General features: G+C 40.4%; 1 protein-coding gene across 1 annotated transcript in view; it reads right to left on the minus strand.

Moving 5' to 3' along the window:
* The window catches only part of FER1L6 (fer-1 like family member 6), a 178,545-nt gene that overhangs the window by 150,842 nt on the left and 4,985 nt on the right, over positions 1-22,718 (minus strand). Inside the window, exons 3-6 of the mRNA XM_043991801.1 lie at positions 21,739-21,793; positions 21,522-21,653; positions 16,518-16,580; positions 2,036-2,114 (exon numbers count right to left, since the gene is read on the minus strand). Coding sequence (XP_043847736.1) covers positions 2,036-2,114; positions 16,518-16,580; positions 21,522-21,653; positions 21,739-21,793 — 329 coding nt within the window. The remainder of the gene's footprint in view (positions 1-2,035; positions 2,115-16,517; positions 16,581-21,521; positions 21,654-21,738; positions 21,794-22,718) is intronic.

Raw genomic sequence — 22,718 nt, forward strand, 5'->3', positions numbered from 1 at the left:
CATGTATAACATTCTGCTGAGATGCACTGGAGACCTCTGCCCCAAGTTTGTCCTTTCTATTTATATAATACAGGTATATAGTAGGTGCTTAAAAATGCTTATTGATTTGATTGCTGCCACCCTAGTTCAGAACTTCCTCAATTTTCAACTGATCTCCTAGCCACCAGTCTTTGCACTCTCCAGTGCCTCTTACACCTAGCTGCCAAAATAATTTTCCTAGGTAATAGGTCCTACTACATGCCTCCCCTTCTAGAAGACATTTAGTAGCTCCCTAGTGGTTCTAGCATAAAATGCAAGCTTGGCAGCCTGATGCTTAAGGACCTCCGTGATCTGGTTCCAATCCCCAGTTCTAGCTTTACTTCACGCTATTCCCCTTCACTCATTCTATGCTCCTGCCAAACTAGACTATTGGCTGTCCCCTAATCATGTATTCCCCTTTCCAGACCCTGTACATTCACATGGGGACATCTTCAATCATTGGAAAACATGACCTTTTCTTCAGGCTGGAGCCTTTCAGGATTCCCTCAGCTGAAAGTGATCTCTGCTTCATCAAATGTCCCTAGAACATTTTGTCTAGCTCTCTCCTTTTCCTCTCTTCTAGTCTACCTTGTGTTACTTCTTTATGTCTATGCTGCAATCCCCTTTTAGATCATAAATTCCTTGCATCACTTTCTTTCTTGGTTTACCCCTTGCACTGATCACAAACTCTTATATTTTAAAATCGTTGGTGAATTTTTCTCCTTTCTTACTCTAATCCTTAAAAGGGCATTCATATGGCCCTAAAGCATCTCTGATCTGTATCCTATGGTCTTTAGAAAGGAAAATGCTTTGTCACTTCCCTTCATGGCAGCAGAGTATTCCAGAGTAATAATATTAGGTCGTTAAAGAGGGATTTTAAGGAAATAAAGGGTGAACTTGGGCTGCAACATTGGAATATAATTCAATCTAGGCATCTTGGGGACACCTCCACCATAAATGGATAATACCCAAAGGCAGGGACTAATGAATGTTTAAGACCCCTCATTAGCTATGCAGCATTGGACAAGTGACACAAACCCTCTGATCCTCAGTTTCTTTATCTGAAAAATAAGGGGACAATACTAATATTTCTGCTTTACTTATTTCACAGAGGTGATAAGGGATAGACCTGTAATTTAAAACCACAAACACCAGGATGGGGAAACTATTACAAGGCAAGTTGGTGCTTTCATTGGAATTTTTCGTCTTAGAGAGTTGCCTGGTGAATGAATGGAAAGGTTAAGTGATTCACCTGGGGTCACAGAGCCAGTGCTTGTCAGACATAGGACTTGAATCCAGGTGTTCCAGGCTCAATTAAGGTCTCTATCCCCTCTGACATGCTACCTCATAGGGTGTTATGAGCATCAAATGAACTCAAAGAAAACTAACTTCTAGAATTTTTGTAATGTTAGGAAACTCAGAGATCATCTAGTTTAGCCCCCTCAAGAGTCCATACAGTTTGGGCAACTAGGTGGCACAGTGGATAAGGCACCGGCCCTGGATTCAGGAGGAGCTGAGTTCAAAGCCAGCCTCAGACGCTTGACACTTACTAGCTGTGTGACCCTGGGCAAGTCACTTAGCCCTCGTTGCCCCCCCAAAATAAAAAAAATAAAAAATATGGTACCTAAGGTTATCACTATACCATAAAACCTCTTACCTTCCCTGTTTTAGGTCTCAAGGTTCCTCATCTCTAAAATAGGGGGGTTGGACTAGAAGATCTCAAAGGCTTTATGGGACAATATTGATGAGAAGTAGAAGATGGGAGAAATGAAAGTGCTGTAGGTTTGGAAAGTTTTATAATGATGATGATATTGAGGAAGAGGTTGGAAGGGAAGGGAAGAGAGAAAAGAATGGAGGAAGGGAAGAGAGAAAAGAATGGAGGAAGGGAGAAAAGGGGGAAGGGGAAAAGGGAGAGAGGAGAAAGGGAAGGAGGGAGGGAGGGGGGAGAGAGGGAATGAAAGAGAAAGGGAAAGAGGGAGGGAGAGGGGAAAAAAGAAAGGACACAATGCTACTCTACCTGGCTGGTTGTAAACTGTTCCCAGATCTACTTTAAAGGATCCTATCAGCAGACTTCCTATGAGTTTGTTGTGCATAACCTATGGAGGAAAGAAATGAGGATTAGTGAGTAGTAAATAGTCCTGGATTTATCTTCCATAATAACTATGTGTAAGGAGTAAGGTGGGAAGAATTGCAGCAATACCTATCACAATGCACTGGTCCTAAACCAGGGCATGGTTAACCATGGATGTCACATCACAGGACTAGAAAAGATCTCTAGATGGACAAAGGCCTAAGCACGTGGGATGCTGCATCTATTGCCTATCATATACATTCAGTGCATTTGGTTTTACTGAATTATTTATTATTATCATTATTCCTTGTTACAAAGGATGGCTCAGTAGATAAGTGAGAGGGGAAGGAAACATTCAGAAATGTTCTTTTAAAGAACAGGCCAAATGGCAAATGTTCAAATTCTACTTTTTTCATGAAAAGATAGTAGAGATCCAAAGTCCAAAAATGAAGCAGTTCTGCCCTGTGTGTGTGTGTGTGTGTGTGTGTGTGTGTGTGTGAATTTGATATGTACAGAGCTAAGTCTATTACAAGATTACAAGGCAAGGAGCAATGGGGCAAAGCTGGGGATCCCCCTCAAAATGCTTTAGGGAAATATGCAGTAGAGAACACTGTTAACACTGTGATTGTCCGGGAAGAGGTGGTTAGTAAAGATTTCAATAAAAAGTAAGCACTTTATAGCGAACAGTAACTTGATATGTACAGTCAAGCTGATTACAGGGTAGGGAGCAATGGGACAAAAAAGAACAAAGTAGAAATCCCCCCCCAAAAAAAAATGTGCTGTAGGATAATACATAGGAAAAAACACTATTAGCACTGTTAGAGAAGGGGGGAGCAGGTATTAGTGAAGGTTTCTGTTAGAAATAAGCTCTGAAAAGAGAAGGATCTATTTTATTTTTTCATCTGCCGAGAGGTCTGACAATGTCTCTCTCCTTTTCAAGAAGCATCAGTGTCTATTGCCTTCAAGTTAAAACAAAATCTTCCATTTGACATTCAAAGCCCTTCACACTTCGCTCCAGTCTATCTTTCCAGACTTACTGCACATTATTCTTCCTCCTATACTCTACACTTCAAGCAGGGGTCTTTAAGCTAGAGTCAGTGAACTTATTTTTAAAATATTTTGAGGACTCTGTAAATATAATTGGTTTCCTTTGAAAGCCTACATGTTTTATTTTCCACATTGAAAAGTATTATTCCAAAATGGGATCCATTACAAGAATAAAATGATAATAACATAAAATGAAAAAAATGACCTATATTAATTTACCCAGTGTTATGCCAATCAAAATCCCTAAAGAATACTGTAATGAGCTATAAAAATGGCAAATTAATACAGAATAACAAAAGGTAAAAAAAAACCAAAACTCTCAAGAGCAATCATTTGAAAAAGTGGGAAGGGTATCTGTACCTGATGTCAAACTGTATTACAAAGCAGTAACCTTTAAAAATAACTTGGTATTGGGGTATTGGGGTAGGTGGTGCAGTGGATAAAGCACCAGCCCTGGATTCAGGAGGACCTGAGTTCAAATCCGGCCTCAGACACTTGACACTTACTAGCTGTGTGACCTTGGGCAAGTCACTTAAAGCCCAATTGCCTCACCAACAAAACAAAACAAAATAAAACACAAAAAACTTGGTATTGCTTTAAAAAGAAAACGATTTATCAAAGAAATAGATTAGGTATACAATATGCAGAAGCAATCAAACACATACTAGTGTATTGTTGGTGTAGCTACGAATTGGCTCATCCATTCTGCAAAGTAATCTAAATTATGCCCAGAAAGTTACCAAATTGTGTATACCTGTGACCCAGCTATTCTACTAGTAGTCGCATATCCCAAAGAAATTAAATTAAATAATTTTTCAATGTATGTACAAAAATATTTATAATGGCTTTTTTGTAGGACCCCAAAATTGGAAACTAAATAGCAATCCTCTTGTTGGGGAATGGTTAAACAAAGTGTGCTACATGGAATATTATTGTGTCATAAGAAACAATGAAAGGGAAATTGGGAAGACCTCTATGAACTGAAAGTGAGGAGCACTATAATAATTATACAATTATTTGTTGTTGTTTAGTCATTTTTCAGTCATATATCCAACTCTTTGTGGCCCCATTTGGGGTTTTCTTGGAAAGGATATGGAGTGGTTTGCCATTTCCTCCTCCAGTTCATTTTACATATGAGGAAACTGAGGCAAACAGGGTTAAGTGACTTGCCCAGGGTCACACAGCTAATAAAGGTCTGAGGCCAGATTTGAACTCCTGATTCCAAGACCTATCCAAGACCAAGACTCTATCCACAATGCCCATCTGCCCTTTGTACAATGATAACATTTTCAAGAAAAATAACTTTGAAAGACTTCAGAACTCTGATCATTGCAATAATAGACCACTGAGTTCAAGAGAACAAAGATGAAAAACACCCCTACACTCCTGGTAGAGAGGTGATGAACTTAAAAATGCAGAAAAAAAGATGTATATTTTCAGAAATGGCTAATGTGGGATTTTTTTCCTGTATTATATAGAAATGTTTTGAGGTTGTTTCTTGATGCTGGTGGGTAAGGGAGGGTGGTAATGAGAAAGGTGAATTAATTTTTAAAAATAACTTGTTGGGGGCAGCTAAGTGGCACAGTGGATAGAGCACTGGCCCTGGAGTCAGGAGTACCTGAGTTCAAATCTGGCCTCAGACACTTAACACTTACTAGCTGTGTGACCCTGGGCAAGTCACTTAACCCCAATTGCCTCACTAAAAATAAATAAATAAATAATAACTTGTTAGTTGAAAAATAAAAATAATAAACTTTAAAAATCCATAATATTATTTTTTTCATTCTTTTTTTTTTTGTGGCAATGAGGGAAAAGTGACTCGCCCGGGGTCACATAGCTAGTAAGTGTTAAGTGTCTGAGGCCAGATTTGAACTCAGGTCTTCCTGAGCCTGGGGCTAGTGCTTTAGCCGCTGTGTCACCTAGCTGTTCCCCTAACATTATTCTAAGAAAGACTCCATAGGCTTTGTCAGACTTCCAAAAGGGTCCATCACTCACACACAGAGAGAGAGAGAGAGAGAGAGAGAGAGAGAGAGAGAGAGAGAGAGAGAGAGAGAGAGAGAGAGAGAGAGAAAGTGTGTGTGTGTGTGTGTGTGTGTGTGTTGCAAACCCTTGCTCTGGAGGCTAGACAAACTGGCCTCCTTACCTCTTTGCTTCTGTTCAAACTGGCCCACATACCTGCAGCGCTCTCCTTCCACACCTCCAACTCCTAGAAGTTTCACATCCCCTCAAAGCTCAGCTTGAGCTTATCTCCTTCAAGAGGCATTTAAAATTCCCTCCTATGTGAGTCCTCCCTCCCACTTGAAATCACTGTGCATTTATTTTGTATATAATTACCCTCTCTCTGCTCCCTCCCTCCAGCCCATCTGAACTGGCATGGCAGAGGAAAGACTCACTACCACAGGGGGCGGGGACACTCTCCCCACTTGCCTTCACCCCTACCTAGCTTTAGGGTTCCCATAACCAGTCAGGCCTGTTTGATTCTTCATACCACTTGGATGAGATTGGAATCACCAATTGATTGTTCCCACTGAGATAGAAGATCTGTATGTCTTACCATTTGCCCTGACTCTGTATCCTAAGATCCTCCAGGTCTCCATGGTCCACCCTTTATAGCCTGGACACTGTCATGTGACCTACCATGCAATCTAAGCATCCTTGTAAAGAATTTACCTCTTCCAAAACTGCAATTTCTTTTGTGTTGATTCTACCAAATAGAGTTGTTGTTCGTGAAGAGGACCGTGACATCTGGTGATATTGTGACTCACATTGAGTTGGATTTCAGTGGGGGAGGGCTGACCAAATAGAGTACGAACTCTTTGAGAAGAGAGGCTGTCTTGCTTTTTCTATGTGTATGTCTAGTACATAGCGCGGTGATTGGCACAGTAAATGTTTTTTAAAAAGCTTTTTCTTTCATTCATGTATTCAATCATTCAATCATTTACTTAGCTATGAACATGGAGTCTCTCCCCTCCCATTGCTCACTGAGGAAGATAGAGGGAGCTATCCCCATAGCTAGGTGGCTCAGTGGGTCTGGAGTCAGAAAGACTTAAGTTCAAATCTAGCGTTAGATACTTAAGAGCTGTGTGACCCCGGGCAAATCATTTAACCTCTGTATGCCTCAGTTTCCTCAACTGTAAAATGGGAATGATAATAGCACTTACCTGCTGAGATTGTTTCAAGGATCAAATGAGATCATATTTATCAAGTACTTAGCACAGGGCCTAGCTCATAGTAAGGGCTATAGAAATGTTTGTTTCTTACTTTCCTTCCTTCATATTGAGGTAACTGCTTCACTTGTCAGTTTGTGTCCCCAAAGCCTAGCATAGTGCTTGGCACATAATATGCAGACAGATGTTCAGTAACCTGCCCCAAATCACACAGCTGTCAATGGCAGGTGAGATTCAAACTCAGAACCTCAGCCTCCAAGTTCAGACCTCTTTCTATTGCAGCACACTGATGAAACCACTTTCTTCCTCCTCCCTCACTCCAAATTTCCAGTAATTAATAAATCAACTCAATGAATGAATGAATGAATGATTGAACGAATGAATCTAGAATTTTAACAGCATTTGCTATATTTCTATCACATTGTAACATTCTGTTTCGGGGGTGGGGGGAGGCAGAGAAGAGGTAAGTTGTTTCTCTATAATAAGTCCAACCAAATTCAATAGAAGGAAAAAAAAGGCATTATTATGAAGATGATACTCCAAAGCCTCTTAGTTCACTGTTCCTTCCCTAAGGCTTGAAGAAGAAGAGAAGTATATTTCATCCTCTCTTATCAGCCCTGGGACAGCTGGTTCCAAAATGAGATGCAAGAAACTCAAATGAATTTTTTCAGGATTAAATGAGACTTCTGGACTGTGGTGAATGTAAGGGGGAAGGAGGGAAAACCAGGGTTGGGGCTCTCTTCGGAACTGACAGGAGGCAGATACTTCATGCTTTAGGCTCTGCAAGGTAGAATTGTTTTCCATCTTTCACACAAAGTCTGAGGCAGGGCTACTGCCCCAACTGCATCTGCCCGCTCATGTCCTTTCCTTGATTTTGGACCCTATAGGCTTTTATTCTGACCCCTCTGCTGGAGCAGGCCATTGGAAACATAATTGCACCTGGAGGCAAGAGACCCGTGTGTAAGTCCTTGTTCCAACCAATAGTTATGAGCTGTGGTTCTGTGGATGTCATTTTAACCTCCCTGACACTCAGTTTTCTCATCTATAAAATAGTAACACCTTATAGAGCTTTTCTTTGACTACCTTACAAAGCTTTGCTTTGAAAACATAAAGATGCTATAATAATAATAACAGCTAAGATTTATATGGCATTTACTATGTACCTGTATTGTGTTAAATACTTTACAATCTCTGTCTCTCTCTCTCTCTAAGCTGACATTTATATAGTGTTTATTATGTGCTAAGTGTTTTATATATATACATACATATAGATAATATTTTTTAAATATCTCATTTGATCCACACAACAACTCTGAGAGTTAGGTGCCATGATTATCCCCATTTTACTGATGAAGAAACTGAGGTTAAGTGCCTTCTCCAGAGTCAGATAACTAATAAGTGTCAGAACAAATTTAAATTCTTCTTCCTGACTTTAGGGCCAGTGCTCTATGCACTATCCCACCCATATATAAACTTGGCCCTTTTATAAACTTGGAGTCATGACTACAAGGAGGAAGTTTCTTATACAATCTCAGAAAGAGAATTTGCCTTGGCTTCAGCAGGCCTGGGTTCTATCATTCACTAATTAAGTGATATCAAGCAAGTCACCTTCCTTGCTTGTATAAAAGGAAAAAAAAACCAGTCCTGGTTCTGCTTCACAGGAAATTTCTATCAAACATGTAGAGAACGAATACCCATACCACACCAATTATTCCCCAAAATTGAGAAAGAAAGCACCTAACCAGACTCCTTTAATGAGACAAATATAATCCCAATATCTAAACCTGGGAAGGATAAAGCAAAGAACTGTGGACCAATATCATTAGTGACTATTGATTCACAAATTTTAAATAAAATCCTGCCAAACAGACTGCAGTGACTCATCCAAGCAACCATTCATTATGGCCAAGTTGCATCTATGCCAGGGATCCAAACACAATGAGAACAAAATCCCATGAATTTAGAAAAAATGTCTTTGAAAAAATATAACATTCATTTATATATTTTTTAAAACCAGCGAATATAGACATAGAGGAAACCTTAAAAATATCTCTTCTCCCTGGTCCTCAATTTTCTCATATGTAAAACAGTATTAGGCTAGATGACCTCTCAACTAGACACTTCTTTCCCAAAAGTCACCTTGAAAGTTATTTCAAATGACCACCTTTAAGAGGCTGTTGTTCCTTTTTTAAACCTTTCATCTCTTTCCCTAAAGGTTGCTGTTGTTGATGATGTGTTCAGGAACAACAAATTATTTCCTTTTTTCCAACTTAGAGATCAGAACAAGGAAATATACCTCCCATTTCCAATATTCTCAGCATTCATTACACTGATATTTGACTCTTACCCTACACATAATGTAAAAGACTATTGTGTTCTTTTTAAAAAATCTCTACCTTTGGGGCGAGGAGCAGCTAGGTGATACAGTGGATAAAGCACCAACCCTGGATTCAGGAGGACCTGAGTTCAAATCCAGCTTCATACTTATTAGCTGTGTGACCCTGGGCCAGTCACTTGAACCCTCAGTGCCCCTCCAAAAAGAATCTCTACCTTTATTCATTCAAAATCTACTCATTCTTTATCCATTAGTTTGGATCAATGTATTTGTGTTAAGAGTTTAAGCCCCCAGAGAGTGGAAGGGCAGGAAACAAGCACTTAGCAATTTTAGATGAAGAAGGTATAGATGGTAAAAGATTGTGTCACCAGGAACTAACCAGGCCAGCCCTTAGAAGCATGTATAGCATGCTCCTTTGATGGAGTTCCCATATGGGCTTTATAACATGTACCACCGTGATGATTTCTGGTCTGATATTCACATGGTAAAGAAACAGACTTTTGACTGACTGCTGAACTAGAAATAGGCATTCGTTCCAAAGACAGGAACAGACCAAGGCTCTGGCACTTTCTTCCCTAGGAGACGACCTTCAATTTATTCTGTATATATATATAATATATAATATTATATATATATATATATATATATATAGTTTGCACATAGTTGTTGGCATGTTGTGTCCCCTGTTAGATTAGGAGCTCCTTGAGAGCAGGAACTGGTTTGGGTTTGGAGGTGGTTTTTGCCTTTTTATATCCCTTTTACTTAGCACAGTGCCTGGCACATAGTAGATGCATAATAAATGAGTGTTGAATTGATTTATCTGTACTCTCTACCTCTCAGGATTGTTGTAGAGAAGTAGTAAAGTTTTAAACAGGATAAAAGTGTGATTTATTATTACAGTTATTATTTTTCAATTATAATTCACTAATAATTATTAGAATTCATTAAATTATTACAAGTTTGCAAAGTAAATAATGGTTCATATCTATTCTCATTGAATGTTTAGTCATTTTTAGTCGCGTCTGACGCTTCTTGACTCTTGGGGGTGGATTCTTGACAAATATATTGGAGTAGTTTGCCATTTCTTTCTCCAGCTCATCTGACAGATGGGGAAACTGAGGCAAACAGGATTAAGTGACTTACCCAGGGTTATACGTTGGTAAGTGTCTGAGGCCAGATTTGAACTCAGGTATTCCTGACTCCAGACCAGGCATCCTATCCATGTGCTACCTAGCTGATGTGTAAGATAGGTAGGGCAGATATTATTGATATCCCAATTTTACAGATAAGGAAACTGAGACTAAAAGAGGTTAAATGGCTCAAGGTCACACACAGTGAACAGACATCCCATCTTTGTGTGTTTGTTCTATTTGATGATATGACTTTCTCAAAGCCTAGTAGTAATATATCCTAACTTTTCCATTTTATAAATGGGATAACCATTGCCAACAATCCAGTTTATAACTTGCTATACCTTAAGCTCTGTGTTTGATTTCTTTTTTTTTTTTTTTTAGTGAGGCAATTGGGGTTAAATGACTTGTAAGTGTCAAGTGTCTGAGGCCGGATTTGAACTCAGGACCTCCTGAATCCAGGGTTGGTGCTTTATCCACTGTGCCACCTAGCTGCCCCTGAATGAAATTTTTAAGAGAATTCAACTAAGGCCATTTTGAACAACAGGAGGATCCATATTATGGGCCTGCCATCACAATAGTCTAATGCTGGGGGTGGTGATCATCAGTGCTTAGCAGAGTGCCTGGAACACAGCAGCTTCTTAATAAAAGCCAGTTGAATGACTGGTTATATTGCTCTTCTAATTTTATGAAGTACTTTAGGAAGTCTCAGAGCTCCCTTCCTCAGATGAGTTTCCCCCCTGCTTGTAATGAAAATTCTACCATTAAAGTTTCATTTGCTTGGTTCTTCAGACTTTTCAGTCCTTTGGAGTTCCCCATTAAAAAGCAAATGCCCCCTGGCAGGGGTGATACCTTAAGCCTGTTTTGTGTTTTGGCCTTTTCCTCATGGGCTCCATAGTTAGCATGTGTTCCATTTTTCTGGTTCTCTTTTTTAAGTTTACATTATTTCATTAAGGACTTTCCAGATTTCTTTGTTTTTATTCTTCATGCTTGTTTACCCGAATTACGTTGTGGTATTCTATTACACAAATGTACCATAATTTATTTAACTACCCCCTTATTATTTAAGAGTTATGGTTTTTCTTAATATAAGAATGAATTTCCTAACAATGAGAACTTTCCAAAAATGGAATGAACTGCCTTAATCAGCTTCCCAACTACTTATCAGGGGTATTGCAGAGGGGATTCCTATTCACACACAATGGAAAGAACAATGGATTTGGAGTCAGAAGACCTGGCCTCTCTCACCACTCAAATGACCTCGATCAAGGTATATAACATCAAGTGCATAGTGTTAAACTCACTAGCTGCCCACAAAATTCTGAGGGCAAATACAATACAACAGAGATAGTGTTAATTTGTGGTTTTCCATGTCAATATGGCAGGATCAGACAGGTAACAGTACATAGAGTGATGAGCCTAAAGTCAGGAAGACTTGAGTTCAAATCTAGCCTCAGACACTTACTAGGCTACGTGACCCTGGGCAAGTCACTTAACCATGCTTGCCTCAGTTTCCTCATCTTTAAAACAAACTGGAGAAGGAAATGGCAAACCATTCCAGTATCCTTACCAAGAAAAATCCAATGGAGTCACAAAGAGTCAGACACAACTGAAACAACTGAGCAACAAATTCAATATGGGACCTGCTGGGATGCATTTCTATTTGAGTTTGACATCATTGCTACTGGACTCAGATTCCTCATGTGTAAAAAGAGGGGGTTCAACTAGACGCATCCAAGGATTCTTCCAATTCTAAATCCATAGTCCACAATCTGTAAGGAGGGTTGATCAGGAGTGCCTAACCCCTACCACCAAAGAAATCCATTTGAAGAGCTTCCCTCTTGACTTATAGAGTCTAGATATGTCCATTGGCACCTAGTTAAGAAGCTAGACCCCCTGTGAGCAGGCCTCAGTGAGCTGAAGTTATCCCAGGGTGAATTGGCTAGTTTGAAGCTACTCCTAAGGGATTCTTATTTCCCCCTTTTCTTCATAGTGTTAGGATCCCCATGCCAAGACCACCCCCTTCTTTTTATTTCTCTCTTCTTACCATAAAGAGACACTTTGTTTTCTAGAGCTAAGGCTCAGCAAGTAATCTGTGCCCTGAGCTTGATATAACAACAATCCATTGTACTCACCCTCTGGATGAATTCTTTGGACCCCAAATCCCAGAATTGTTTCATAGCAGTCCCAGATGGTCCCCGAGTTCAGACAAAGTCTGGTTTCCCTCTTCCAACAGAATAAAGAATCCTTTTTGTTGGGCTTTTTTTTTGGGGGGGGGTGTTTTGTTTTGTTTTGCTTATAACCACTGTTAGCTATCTGGTTTTATTTTGTTTTATTTTATTTTTCAGTTAACAGTCAGGGTATTATCTCTGTGAGTTTTTAGTATTTTTCAGAATTAACGGTGGTTGCATAACCTCTGTCACTCTTTGGTCATTTATTTTCAGGTTTTGACATTAGTTACAATAAATATTTATTAAGCAGAACGATGTGTTAGGTCCCTGCCCTCAATAAATAACAATCATTGATATTTATATAGTACTTTATATTTTCTTATTTGATCTTTGTCTTTGAGGGATGGGGAACAGGTACATAGTAATTATTAAATTGAAGCTGTAGCTAAATCACCTTAGTGAGGGACCCATCATTGAATCATAAAATTATTTTAGTAGAAGAGGACTTAGAGGTCACCTACTCAACTTTTATGTGATGCTTGAATCCCTTCTGTTGTTCAGTCATGGCCAATTCTTTGTGAACTCATTTAGGGTTCTCTTGGCAAAGATACTGGAGTAATTTTCATTTCCTTCTTCAGCTCATTTTGCAGATAAGGAAACTGAGGCAAACAGGGTTAAGTGACTTGCCCAGGGTCACACAGCTAAGTAAGTGTCTGAGGCCAGATTTGAACTCAAGAAGATGAGTCTTTCTGACTTCAGGCCTGACATTCTATCCACTATGGTGCTACCTAGCTGCCCCTTTGAGTCCCTTCTAAAATATACTCAACTAGTAATCATCTACACTCCTCTTGAAGATCTCCAGTGATGAAGAATTCATTACTTATCAAAGAGTCCCATTCTGTATATATAAACATTGGGACAATTGCAAAGTGCTTTGAAGGGAAAATGTTTCATTGAAACCATTATATATTCATTGAAATCTCTTGCATATTTCCAACAAGTTGTTTGAGGTTTTCAGCAACTAGGACTGGTCCCAAGACAACTGGTTTGGAGCTGGCCCTCTGTGCCAGCCTCTGAAAGAGGGCTAAGACTATACTCTTCTCCCCTTTTCCCTTAGAAAAAAATTCTAGAAAGCATCAAGTAGTATGAGTTGCATATGATTGTCTGGCGGGCCTGAGAGGGGAATTCTTAGAAATTCAAGATCTCAGAATCCTGCCCTACTTCTACTTATTCCCCTTTCCTGAGTATAGGTAAGAAATCAGGGAACTGGAAGCAAACTTTCCCAAACTAAGAGAAGGCAGTGGCATCTGGGCAATGGTGGAGAAATAAGAGATCACAGAAATAAATATGTGCTTGCCCATGCACCTGGAGAGAGTCATTTGTGAACAATGTTCATGAACTCCACATTCCTGAATAGAGAAAAGGGGAATCAACAGTTTGCTAGACATGATGATTCTAGAATCATCCAGCAGAAAATGGAGATTTCTTTCACAGAATCCACACCAGCCTTTGGCATGGTCTTGAGAGTATACCAAGTAGTCAAGAGTTTGGAAATTCAGTCAACAAACATTTGTTATCATTGTACATTCCAGACACTATGGTGAGCATTGAGGATTTGAAGACAGAAGTAAAATGACCCCTGCCCTGAAGGTACTTACATTCTATCAGGAGACACAACAAGTATATGCTTAACATATGCAAAATACCAAGGTAATTTGGAGAAGAAGCTCTAACTGCTCAGAGGCATTAAGAAAGTCATCATGTAGAAGATGGCACTTGAGATGAATTTTGAAGGATTCTAAAAGAAGGAGGGAATGCATGCCAGGCATGAGGCACAAACAGTACAAAGGTACACAGCCTGGAAATGGAGAGCAATGTGCATTTCATAAGAAGAAGACTGGGGGCAGCTAGGTGGAGCAGTGGATAAAGCACCAGCCCTGGATTCAGGAGGACCTGAGTTCAAATCTGGTCTCAGACACTTGACGCTCACTAGCTGTGTGACCCTGGGCAAGTCACTTAACCCTCATTGCCCTGCAAAAAAATATTAAAAATAAGAAGAAGACCAGTAAGAAAGCTGACCTTTTGGGGTGGGGGTGGGGATAGCTCCTGAGCAGCTCTCCTCTTGGAAAAGAAAAAGATGATTGCTCACATGACTCCCATACTCAGAGCAACTGCGGGAACTCAAGCCATGACACGGGGGAGCAAGAAATCAGGATCTGGACCATATTTGGAGATGTCTCAGAGTAAATTCTGATGGGGGCTGGAGGGGAGGGGGAGGGAACATAATGAACCAAAGAGAAAAAATAAGTCTTTTCTGTCAGCCCCTAGGATTGAATCCATCCTACATGAGCCTGGAGCTTGGCAGGGGAAGTCAAGAGGAAAGGAGTGTCTGGGTCACAAGTTACATGGAGGCTGGATTAGATGCCCCTTTCTAGATCTGTAACTCCACAATTATAAGCCAACACCCACTTGTTGTTGTTAATCCTTCCTTCTCTAAGAGGAGGGTGATGTCTTGACTCATGGGTGAACTGGATTTGAGTGAGGTAGAGCTGTGCAAAGTCATCAGCCTCACTCTCCCCTCCAGAGTCATTAGAGTCCAGTGACAAGACAAAAGTCAAGATGACTGGCAGAGGCTTTGGATGCAGTGGGTGACCTTGTCCTTTTTAAACCAAGGATTTTCCCTTGTCTGGGTTTGTCTGAGTCTATACCCATTCAGTGATTAAGGGCTAGGTTAGAATTGAGACAAAAGTTAGCCTAGTTTGTCAACACAAAAGAATCAATCTGGGAGGGGAAGAACCTCAAAATTTCTGGCCAAAACAGAAAACGATTGTTCTCCACACTCACTCTGAGAAAGCAAAACCCAATGAGAGGATTGGGCTGAGACCTATTATTTGCCATTCAATGAAAGCCAGAGTGGTTTGGGTTTGGCTCTTTCAAAGCCTGTTTTTCTATAGATAGATTTCATAAAGGAAAACTGCCCAAGAAAAAGAATTAATTGCCCCAGATTTTTGAAAAAAAAAAAAAGATAAATTTTTACAATCTAGTTCCCAAACCCCAAGATATCTTTTGAAATATAAGTAGCCAAAATTATGTTCCTTTGGACTGTGGTAAAAAGTTTTTTAACAGTCAGTTAGTGAATACGGAAAGACGCCAGTTTTTTAAAGGACCACCCTTTCAGGGAGGAGACCGATGGCGGTCGTTCATGGGCTACGCACGCCAGCCCGGCTGCTAAGCACTCCACTTCCGGGGTTCAAGCTTAAAAGGCAAGGAGAGAACAGAAGTGGGATCTCTTGCCTGCTCTCCTGGTCCGATGACTGGCACGACACACAGACAGACGTGGACTGAAGTTGGACACGGCCTGGCTCACCGTTAGCAGCATGTGCTTGGCTCTCTCTCTTTCTCTCTTTCCTCCCCAAAGGTGGCCTTGGGTTTTTGGTGAGTTTTATACGGAATATAGACTAAGCTTAGACTTAAGACTATTTGGATTGTATTTCTACTTTCCTATCCCTTTAATCAACATCACCTGGTAACTACCACACAATAAAAGCTCTAACTATAGACCAGAGGTTTCTTCCATTTACTAGTCTGGGAGATAAATTAAGGGAAAAGTTAAAGAGGGGGAGATTTATGATCTAATATCCAATTTTAAATCTCACAGGAAAGAGCACCCAAATGTAATTGTATGACTTTTCATGGGGACAGAAGAAATAAGAAGAGGAAGAAGAGGGAGGAGGAGAAGAAGATAGCAGCACTGCCCAACTTGAACTGGCCAGTTGGGTCCCCAGAGGGCAGTTACTACTACTCACAGATTGTTGTTCATCCTTCATTCTCAAAGAGGAGCAATGAAACCATGAGGATGATGTCCTGATTTGTGCACAAATGGGATTTAAGTGAGGCAGAGTTACACAAAGTCATCAGCCTCACTCTTCCAAAGTCATTGGAGTCCAGGGGCAAGACAAAAGTCAAGATGACCAGCTAAATAGCCCAGGATTCAGTGGGTTACCTTGGCCTTTTTAAACTAAGATCTTTCCCAGGTCTCAGTTTCTCTGAGGTTAGCCCCCTGAGAATCAAGTTTGTCAGGAAGAGAATCAGAAAATTCAGGAAGGTGGTATAGTGGAAAAGAGGCTGAGAGAAATATTAAAGAGGGAGGTAAGAGAGTGTCCAAGACAAATTAGGCTAATATCTCAATTTTGCTAAAGTTCCTAATAAAATTAAGAGAAAATGAATCCTGTCTTTTCAGCACTGAAAAAAACTTTGTACCCCACAAGGAGGTCATTTGCAGTCTGAGTTTAATATCCATGCTCTCTTAATATGCCTGACTCAATTAAATTGCTCTATTTGCTAGATTATAATGTGCTTCTAATAACCCCAGGCATTTTCTCCTCAATAGATTTCTTTTCCCTCACTCCCAAACTGCTCTCTTCAAGAAAATTTAAGCTAAAGACTCTGGTCTCTCAATGCCCATTCTATGACCATCTCAATATTACACCTTATCCTTTGGAGGATCGATGCATTCAAAGCCTTGTGACCTAGACTCCCTTTATGAGACAGAACTGTTACAGCGGATGGCATACTTACTGAGATTTTGATAATTTTGTCAAAAAGATGTACTTGGGGCCCGATGAAGTCAAACACGAAATACTGTTTTAAAAAAAAAAAAGATACATACATTAGTAACTGGAGGCAGGCCACCCTCTCTGACGACTGTCTTTGGTCCCAGTCTGAGATATAACTGTGAACTTACCAGGACATTCAGTAGAGAAGAGTGTACGTATCTCTTTTATAGCTAAAAGACCATTGAATTTGGAACAGAAAACCTAAGCTTGATTCTCAGCTCCGCTCTGCCATTTACTAGTCATGTGACCTTGAACAAGGTGCTTGGTTTCCTCATTTATAAAAAAGGAAGGTATTGCTAATTACTCTTCCTACCTTACAAAGATGTGGGGTAGCTTCATGAAATAACCTGTTTGAAGTACTCTGTAAACCATCAAAATCCTCTAAGTGTAGTCAATATTATTATTTCAAAAATGAAATCGCCCCCAAAGTTACATAAATAGTTTCCTGGTGTCTGCAGCTGAGATCACCCTTGTTTTAGGCACTTAAAATCCTGTCTTGTTCCATTTAAATGTGCAATCAGGCTGCTGTCTCCTCAGGCAAGCAATCCCAGAGGTATTGTTCACTTCCATATGCTTCTTCCAAAAACTTTTTGAAGCTTTTGGTTTTAAGCTGCAAACTGGGAGCTAGGCTCTTCTTCTGCTGATAAAGAGAAAGGCAGCAAAGAATCAGGCACCGGTGGTAAGGGGGCCTGGTGCTCCAGGGTCCACCTGAGTCAGCGAGGTGGTGCAGTGGATACCACACTGACCTTGAAGATGGAAGGATGTGAGTTCATATCTCACCTCAGACACTTACTAGCTATGTGACCCTGGGCAAGTCGCTTATCCCCAATTGCCTTAAAAATACATTTGGGGGAGGGGCAGCTGGGTGGTGCAATGGATAAAGCACTGACCCTGGATTCAGGAGGACCTGAGTTCAAATCTGACCTCAGACACTTGATACTTACTAGCTGTGTGACCCTGGGCAAGTCACTTAACTTTCATTGCCCTACAAAACAAAAACAAAAAACAAAAACCATCCAGGGCCATCTCCAGTCATCCTGATAACATATCTTGCCACTGGATCCAGATGGCTCTGGAGGAGAAAATGAGACTAATGACTTTGTACAGCCCTTCCTCACTTAAATCTGATTCAGTGCAAGTCATGACATCTGTCATGGTCCTCTTCAAGAACAAAGGACAAATCTTCATCAACCATAAAATGCTGCAAGGCTCCGTTTGGGAAATCCGGAGCTCATGTGAAATCATCCAAACTCTCTTATGAACCTAGCCTCTCTCGGAACCTTAAGGAAAAAAGGAATGGTCTTTCTTTATAAGCATGCCCCCACAAAAGCATTTATTTGTGACTTTGGCCCACATGCATCCCAAAAGGGGGCTCTGAGATGAGGGGAGATGATGTTAGGTCAAATGGGAAAGCTTCCTCTCCCTTTTCCAGCAAATACTCCTTCCAATTTATTTGTGGAGAAGAGGGGATGCGAGGGAAGAATCAAAGAGATCAGTTTTATTTGCTAAAGAGTCTTAGTTATTTTTCTTTTAGGAATGCCCAAATGAACTCATGGGCCTAATTTCTTTTTATTTTAAATTAAATTTTTTGCCCATGGGCTCTGGAATTCATGTCTTTTTTTTAGTTTTTAATTTTTAATTTTTTCCATAGGCTCTGGAATTCATGGTCTTTAATATTTTTTAACCAAAGAATTTCAAAATTCATTTATATGAGAATTCATTTATATCTGACCTAGAAGCCCTTCTGTGATATGCTTGGCAAGTGGTTATCCAGCCTCTGCACAAAGACCTCCAGAGAAGCAGAGACCACTGCCTCCCAAGGCAGCACATGAGAAGCTCAAATTATGAGAAAGTTATTCCTGACTTCATGTTAGGAAACTTGCCTCTTGTAACTTCTGCCCACTGCTCCTAGACCTGGGGTCATATAGACCAAAAGTGTTTTATAAGTATTGTTATCATTTTATCCTTAAAACAATGGGAGGGTGCTATTATTATCCCCATTCTACAGATGAGGAAATTGGGGCAGAGATTAATTTAATTGTGACTCTCCCAGTGTCACACAGCAAGTAGGTGTCTGAGATAAGATTTAAACTGAGTTCTTCCTGAATCTTGGTCCAGCACTCTATCTACTATACCACCTAGCTATTAACTATACTGCCTTTCATTAATTTGTTGTTGTTCAGTCATTTCAGTTATGTCCAACTCTTCATGACCCCATCTGGGGTTTTCTTGGCAAAGATACTGCACTGCTTTGCCATTTCTTTCCCCAGCTCATTTTATAGATGAGGAACTGAGGCAAGCAGAGTGAAGTGACTTATCCAGGGTCACACATCTAGTGTCTGAGGCCAGATTTGAACTCAGGAAGCTGTCTTCCTGACTCCAGGCCTGGCACTCTAACCAGTGCACCACCTAGCTTTCATTAAATAATAACTCACATTTATATAGTGCTTTAAGGTTTACAAAGTTGTTTCCTCACAAAAACTCTCTGGGGTGCAAGTATTATTAACTCCATTTTAGAGATGAAAAACTGAGGTTCTTTTGAAGTCAGGCTTGGAGGGATATCAGAGATTATCCAATCGTAGAGTCAGAGACCATCTAAGTACGACACCCTGATTTTACAAGGAAAGTGAGATTCTTGGAGGCTATCACTTGGCCAAGGTCACACAAGCATTATCAGTGGGAAGGTATGACCCCAGATTCCCTGGCTCCAAAAGCCATCCTCCTTCTGCCATGTCAAAACGCCTCTTTCTATACACAAATCAGTGGGGTTGAGATGGCTTGCTCAAAGCCACATAGATTATAAACTGAAGAGGCGCATTTTAAATCCAAGTCTTCTGAACCCAAATCCAGTGATGCTGCCACTATGCCATGCTCCTTTCTTATCAGGGATTTATTTCCAGTTAATATTTCTAGCTACTGTGCTTTAGAATCAGGCTCAGGATAAACCCTCAGCCAACCCAAAGAGATTTAGCTGTTTTAATCTTCCCCCATCACTTAGAGGCTCTGCTCTCTCTGCTTGATCTGCCCGTGTCTTGGTACTGCCTCAGGCTTATCTAGCCAGGAGCTACCAAGGGCTTTAAGCACAGATGGAAAATTACCTTTGGCATTATACAGCAGTCCCCTGAAATGACTCGACTGCTCATAGGTGCTTTCAGTTTGACATTGAGAAGACAAAGCCTCCAGAATCAAAGACAAGGGACCCTTCCCCTCAGCCTTTTTAGAGGGGTAGTTTTCACAGGTGTAGGGATAGGCAACTGCCCCTTGTTTATGGGCTTATTCTTGAGTGGAAGAGGCTAAAACAGCGGACTTAGAGTCCATCACCGGGATCCTGCACAAAGTCTTTCTGTCATAACTCAGAATTCTCTTTTGCCATATCCACTGCACCTATGTGGTACAGTACAGAGAGCACTGGACCTGGAATCAGGAAGATCTGGGTTCAAATCCAGCCTCAGACACTTATATTTGAGATTTCATGGATAGGGTCATAGCCCTAAAGATAGAAGCCACCCTCAGGTCGAGGATAAAGGGCCATCAGCCTCAGAAGCAGGTTTTGAACCCAGGCCCTCTGACTCTTCCCACCAGACACACTTCCTTCCTTGAGGGCACTCCGCCAATGTAGATTGCAGGATAGCTTAGTAGTGGGTCCTGGAGAGTTAAAATTCATCACCTTGTGACCAGCCTGGTGGTGAGTATATCTGAATGCAGCTAGGCTGCTTCTCAAGCAGCAGGTCTGCAGTTCATCATCTGGATCCAACAGAAAACTTTTCTATCATAACTCAGTTATCCTTTGCCTTATCCACTGCAGCACAGCAGATAGACCACTAGACCTGAAATCAGGAAGGTCTGGGTTCAAAACCATCCTTAAATTCTTATTAGCTGTATGACCTCAGTTTAGTCACTTAACCTCTGTCTGCCTCAGTTACCTCACCCATAAAATGGGGATAATAATAGCACGGACCTCCCAGGGTTGTTGTGAGGAACAAATGAGATAATATTTGTTAAGCACTTTGCAAACCTTAACACAGTATATGAATTCTAGCTATTATTAGTATTAGTAGTAATAATAATTATGATTATCAACTTAGTTATCCCGAAGCTGGTAAGAGAACTAACTAGGTCATATTAAAGAAGAAATCAGAGCCAGAACACCAAAGTCCCATCCCCAGGTGTACCATTTACTACCTGTGTGCCCTTGGTCAAAAAACCTCAACCCTTGGGGCCTCAATTTTTCTATCTGTAAAATGAGAGAATTTAGCTAAATAGTCTCTGTAGTCCTGGTTTGCTCTTACATGCTAATTCTATATACATTCTTGGATTCTCTCCCTTCTTCTTCTTGCTTACATTTCACTGTTCACTGTATCCCAGGAGGCAGCAGGGTATGGGGAAGTAGAGGAATTGCCAATTGCTCATTTCTATTCCACTCTAGGGAGAGGTGAGGGAACAGTGGATAAGAAATTGAAATGATCAGCTGAAATGGGATTTTGTGGATTGGACTGTTTTTCCATATTTTCCTGGTCCTATTTCCCTTTACTTAATTACTTTACTTAATTACTTAATTCACTTAATTAAGAATTATTTTGGGGGCAGCTAGGTGGCACAGTGGATAGAGCACCGGCCCTGGATTCAGGAGTACCTGAGTTCAAATCCGGCCTCAGACACTTAACACTTACTAGCTGTGTGACCCTGGGCAAATCACTTAACCCCAATTGCCTCACTTAAAAAAAAAAAATTATTGTTTTGTAGCTTGTTAGAAGTAGAAAGAACCTCTTAGTCCACCTAAAAACATCTACTCTAAACTCTTCATTTTTTAGATGAGGAACCCAGGGTTAAGAATATTAAATTGTGACTCAAACAAGGTCACACATTAACTGAGTCACAGCACCAACATTTCAACCCGAGTGCTCTGACTCCAAGACCAGAAACAGGGAAAGGGGGAGAAGAGAATTAACAATTAAGAATGACTGACTTCATTGTAAAATGGGCTGTTCGTTCCTTCTTTGACGGTGGTTTGCTTCTTCTCATCCCCAATCTCAATGATCACAACTGGATCGATGTTTTCTCCCACCAGTTGTCGGGCTTCGATAATGGTTATGGCAATCTGCAATGCAAAGGCACGGTCCGTTTCATTCGGGGGTCACTGTCCATTTCTGTAAACCCAGAGATTACAAATACTGTGTACTCACTTGATAACTTTGGGTTTTAGGCTCGCCTTCATGGATCTTTGTCACCAGTTTTGATCTGTTAAAGGCAAGGAAGGAAAGAATGGCTTCAAGAAATAGAGACGTACCTTTAGTTCCTTAATAACAGTAGTAGTACTGCTACTACTAATAATAGGTAATAGTAATATAAGACTCTAAGATTTATAAACTACTTTACATATTATATGTGCGTATAGGTAAATGTATACATCTCAGTCACAATTTCCACATCTGTAAAACAGACCATCTACCTCACAGAGTTGTATCAAATAAAATCAACAACTTCTCTCTCTCTCTCTGTATACATATATATGTGTGTGTGTGTATATATGTATGTATAATGTATATTTAAGTACATATATGATATGTATGTGTATACACACACATATATATGTATTTATCTTGGTGTTGCTCTTCAGTCAGTTCAGTCATGTCTAACTCTTTGTAACCCCATTTGGGGTTTTCTTAGCAGAGATACTCTGTGTCGCTTAAATCTGATTCACACACAAGGCAAGACATTACTCCATGATGTCACTGGTCCTCTTCAAAAATCAACAACAATAGCAACAGCAAATGGAGTGGTTTGCCATTTCCTTCTCCAGCTCATTTTACAGATGAGGAAACTGAGGCAAACAGGATTAAGTGACTTGCCCAAGATCACATAGCTAGTAAGTATCTGAGGCCAGATTCGAACTCAGGAAGATGTCTTCTTCCTGACTGGAAGACTGGCACACTATCTACTTTGTCACCTAGTTGCCCTATGTATATTTATACTACATGTGTGTATGTATGTATGTACATATATGTGCATGTGTATATACATATATGTATAAATATATATAACATCTCATTTCATCCTGAAATTGTTCTCTCCAAAAGTCCCAAAGTCCCAGTTCTCGTTCTCTCTCTCTCTCTCTCTCTCTCTCTCTCTCTCTCTCTCTCTCTCTCTCTCTCTCTCGTTTTCA

This window comes from Dromiciops gliroides, chromosome 1 (genome assembly GCF_019393635.1).
Source record: "Dromiciops gliroides isolate mDroGli1 chromosome 1, mDroGli1.pri, whole genome shotgun sequence".
In the NCBI taxonomy this organism is placed as follows: domain Eukaryota; kingdom Metazoa; phylum Chordata; class Mammalia; order Microbiotheria; family Microbiotheriidae; genus Dromiciops; species Dromiciops gliroides.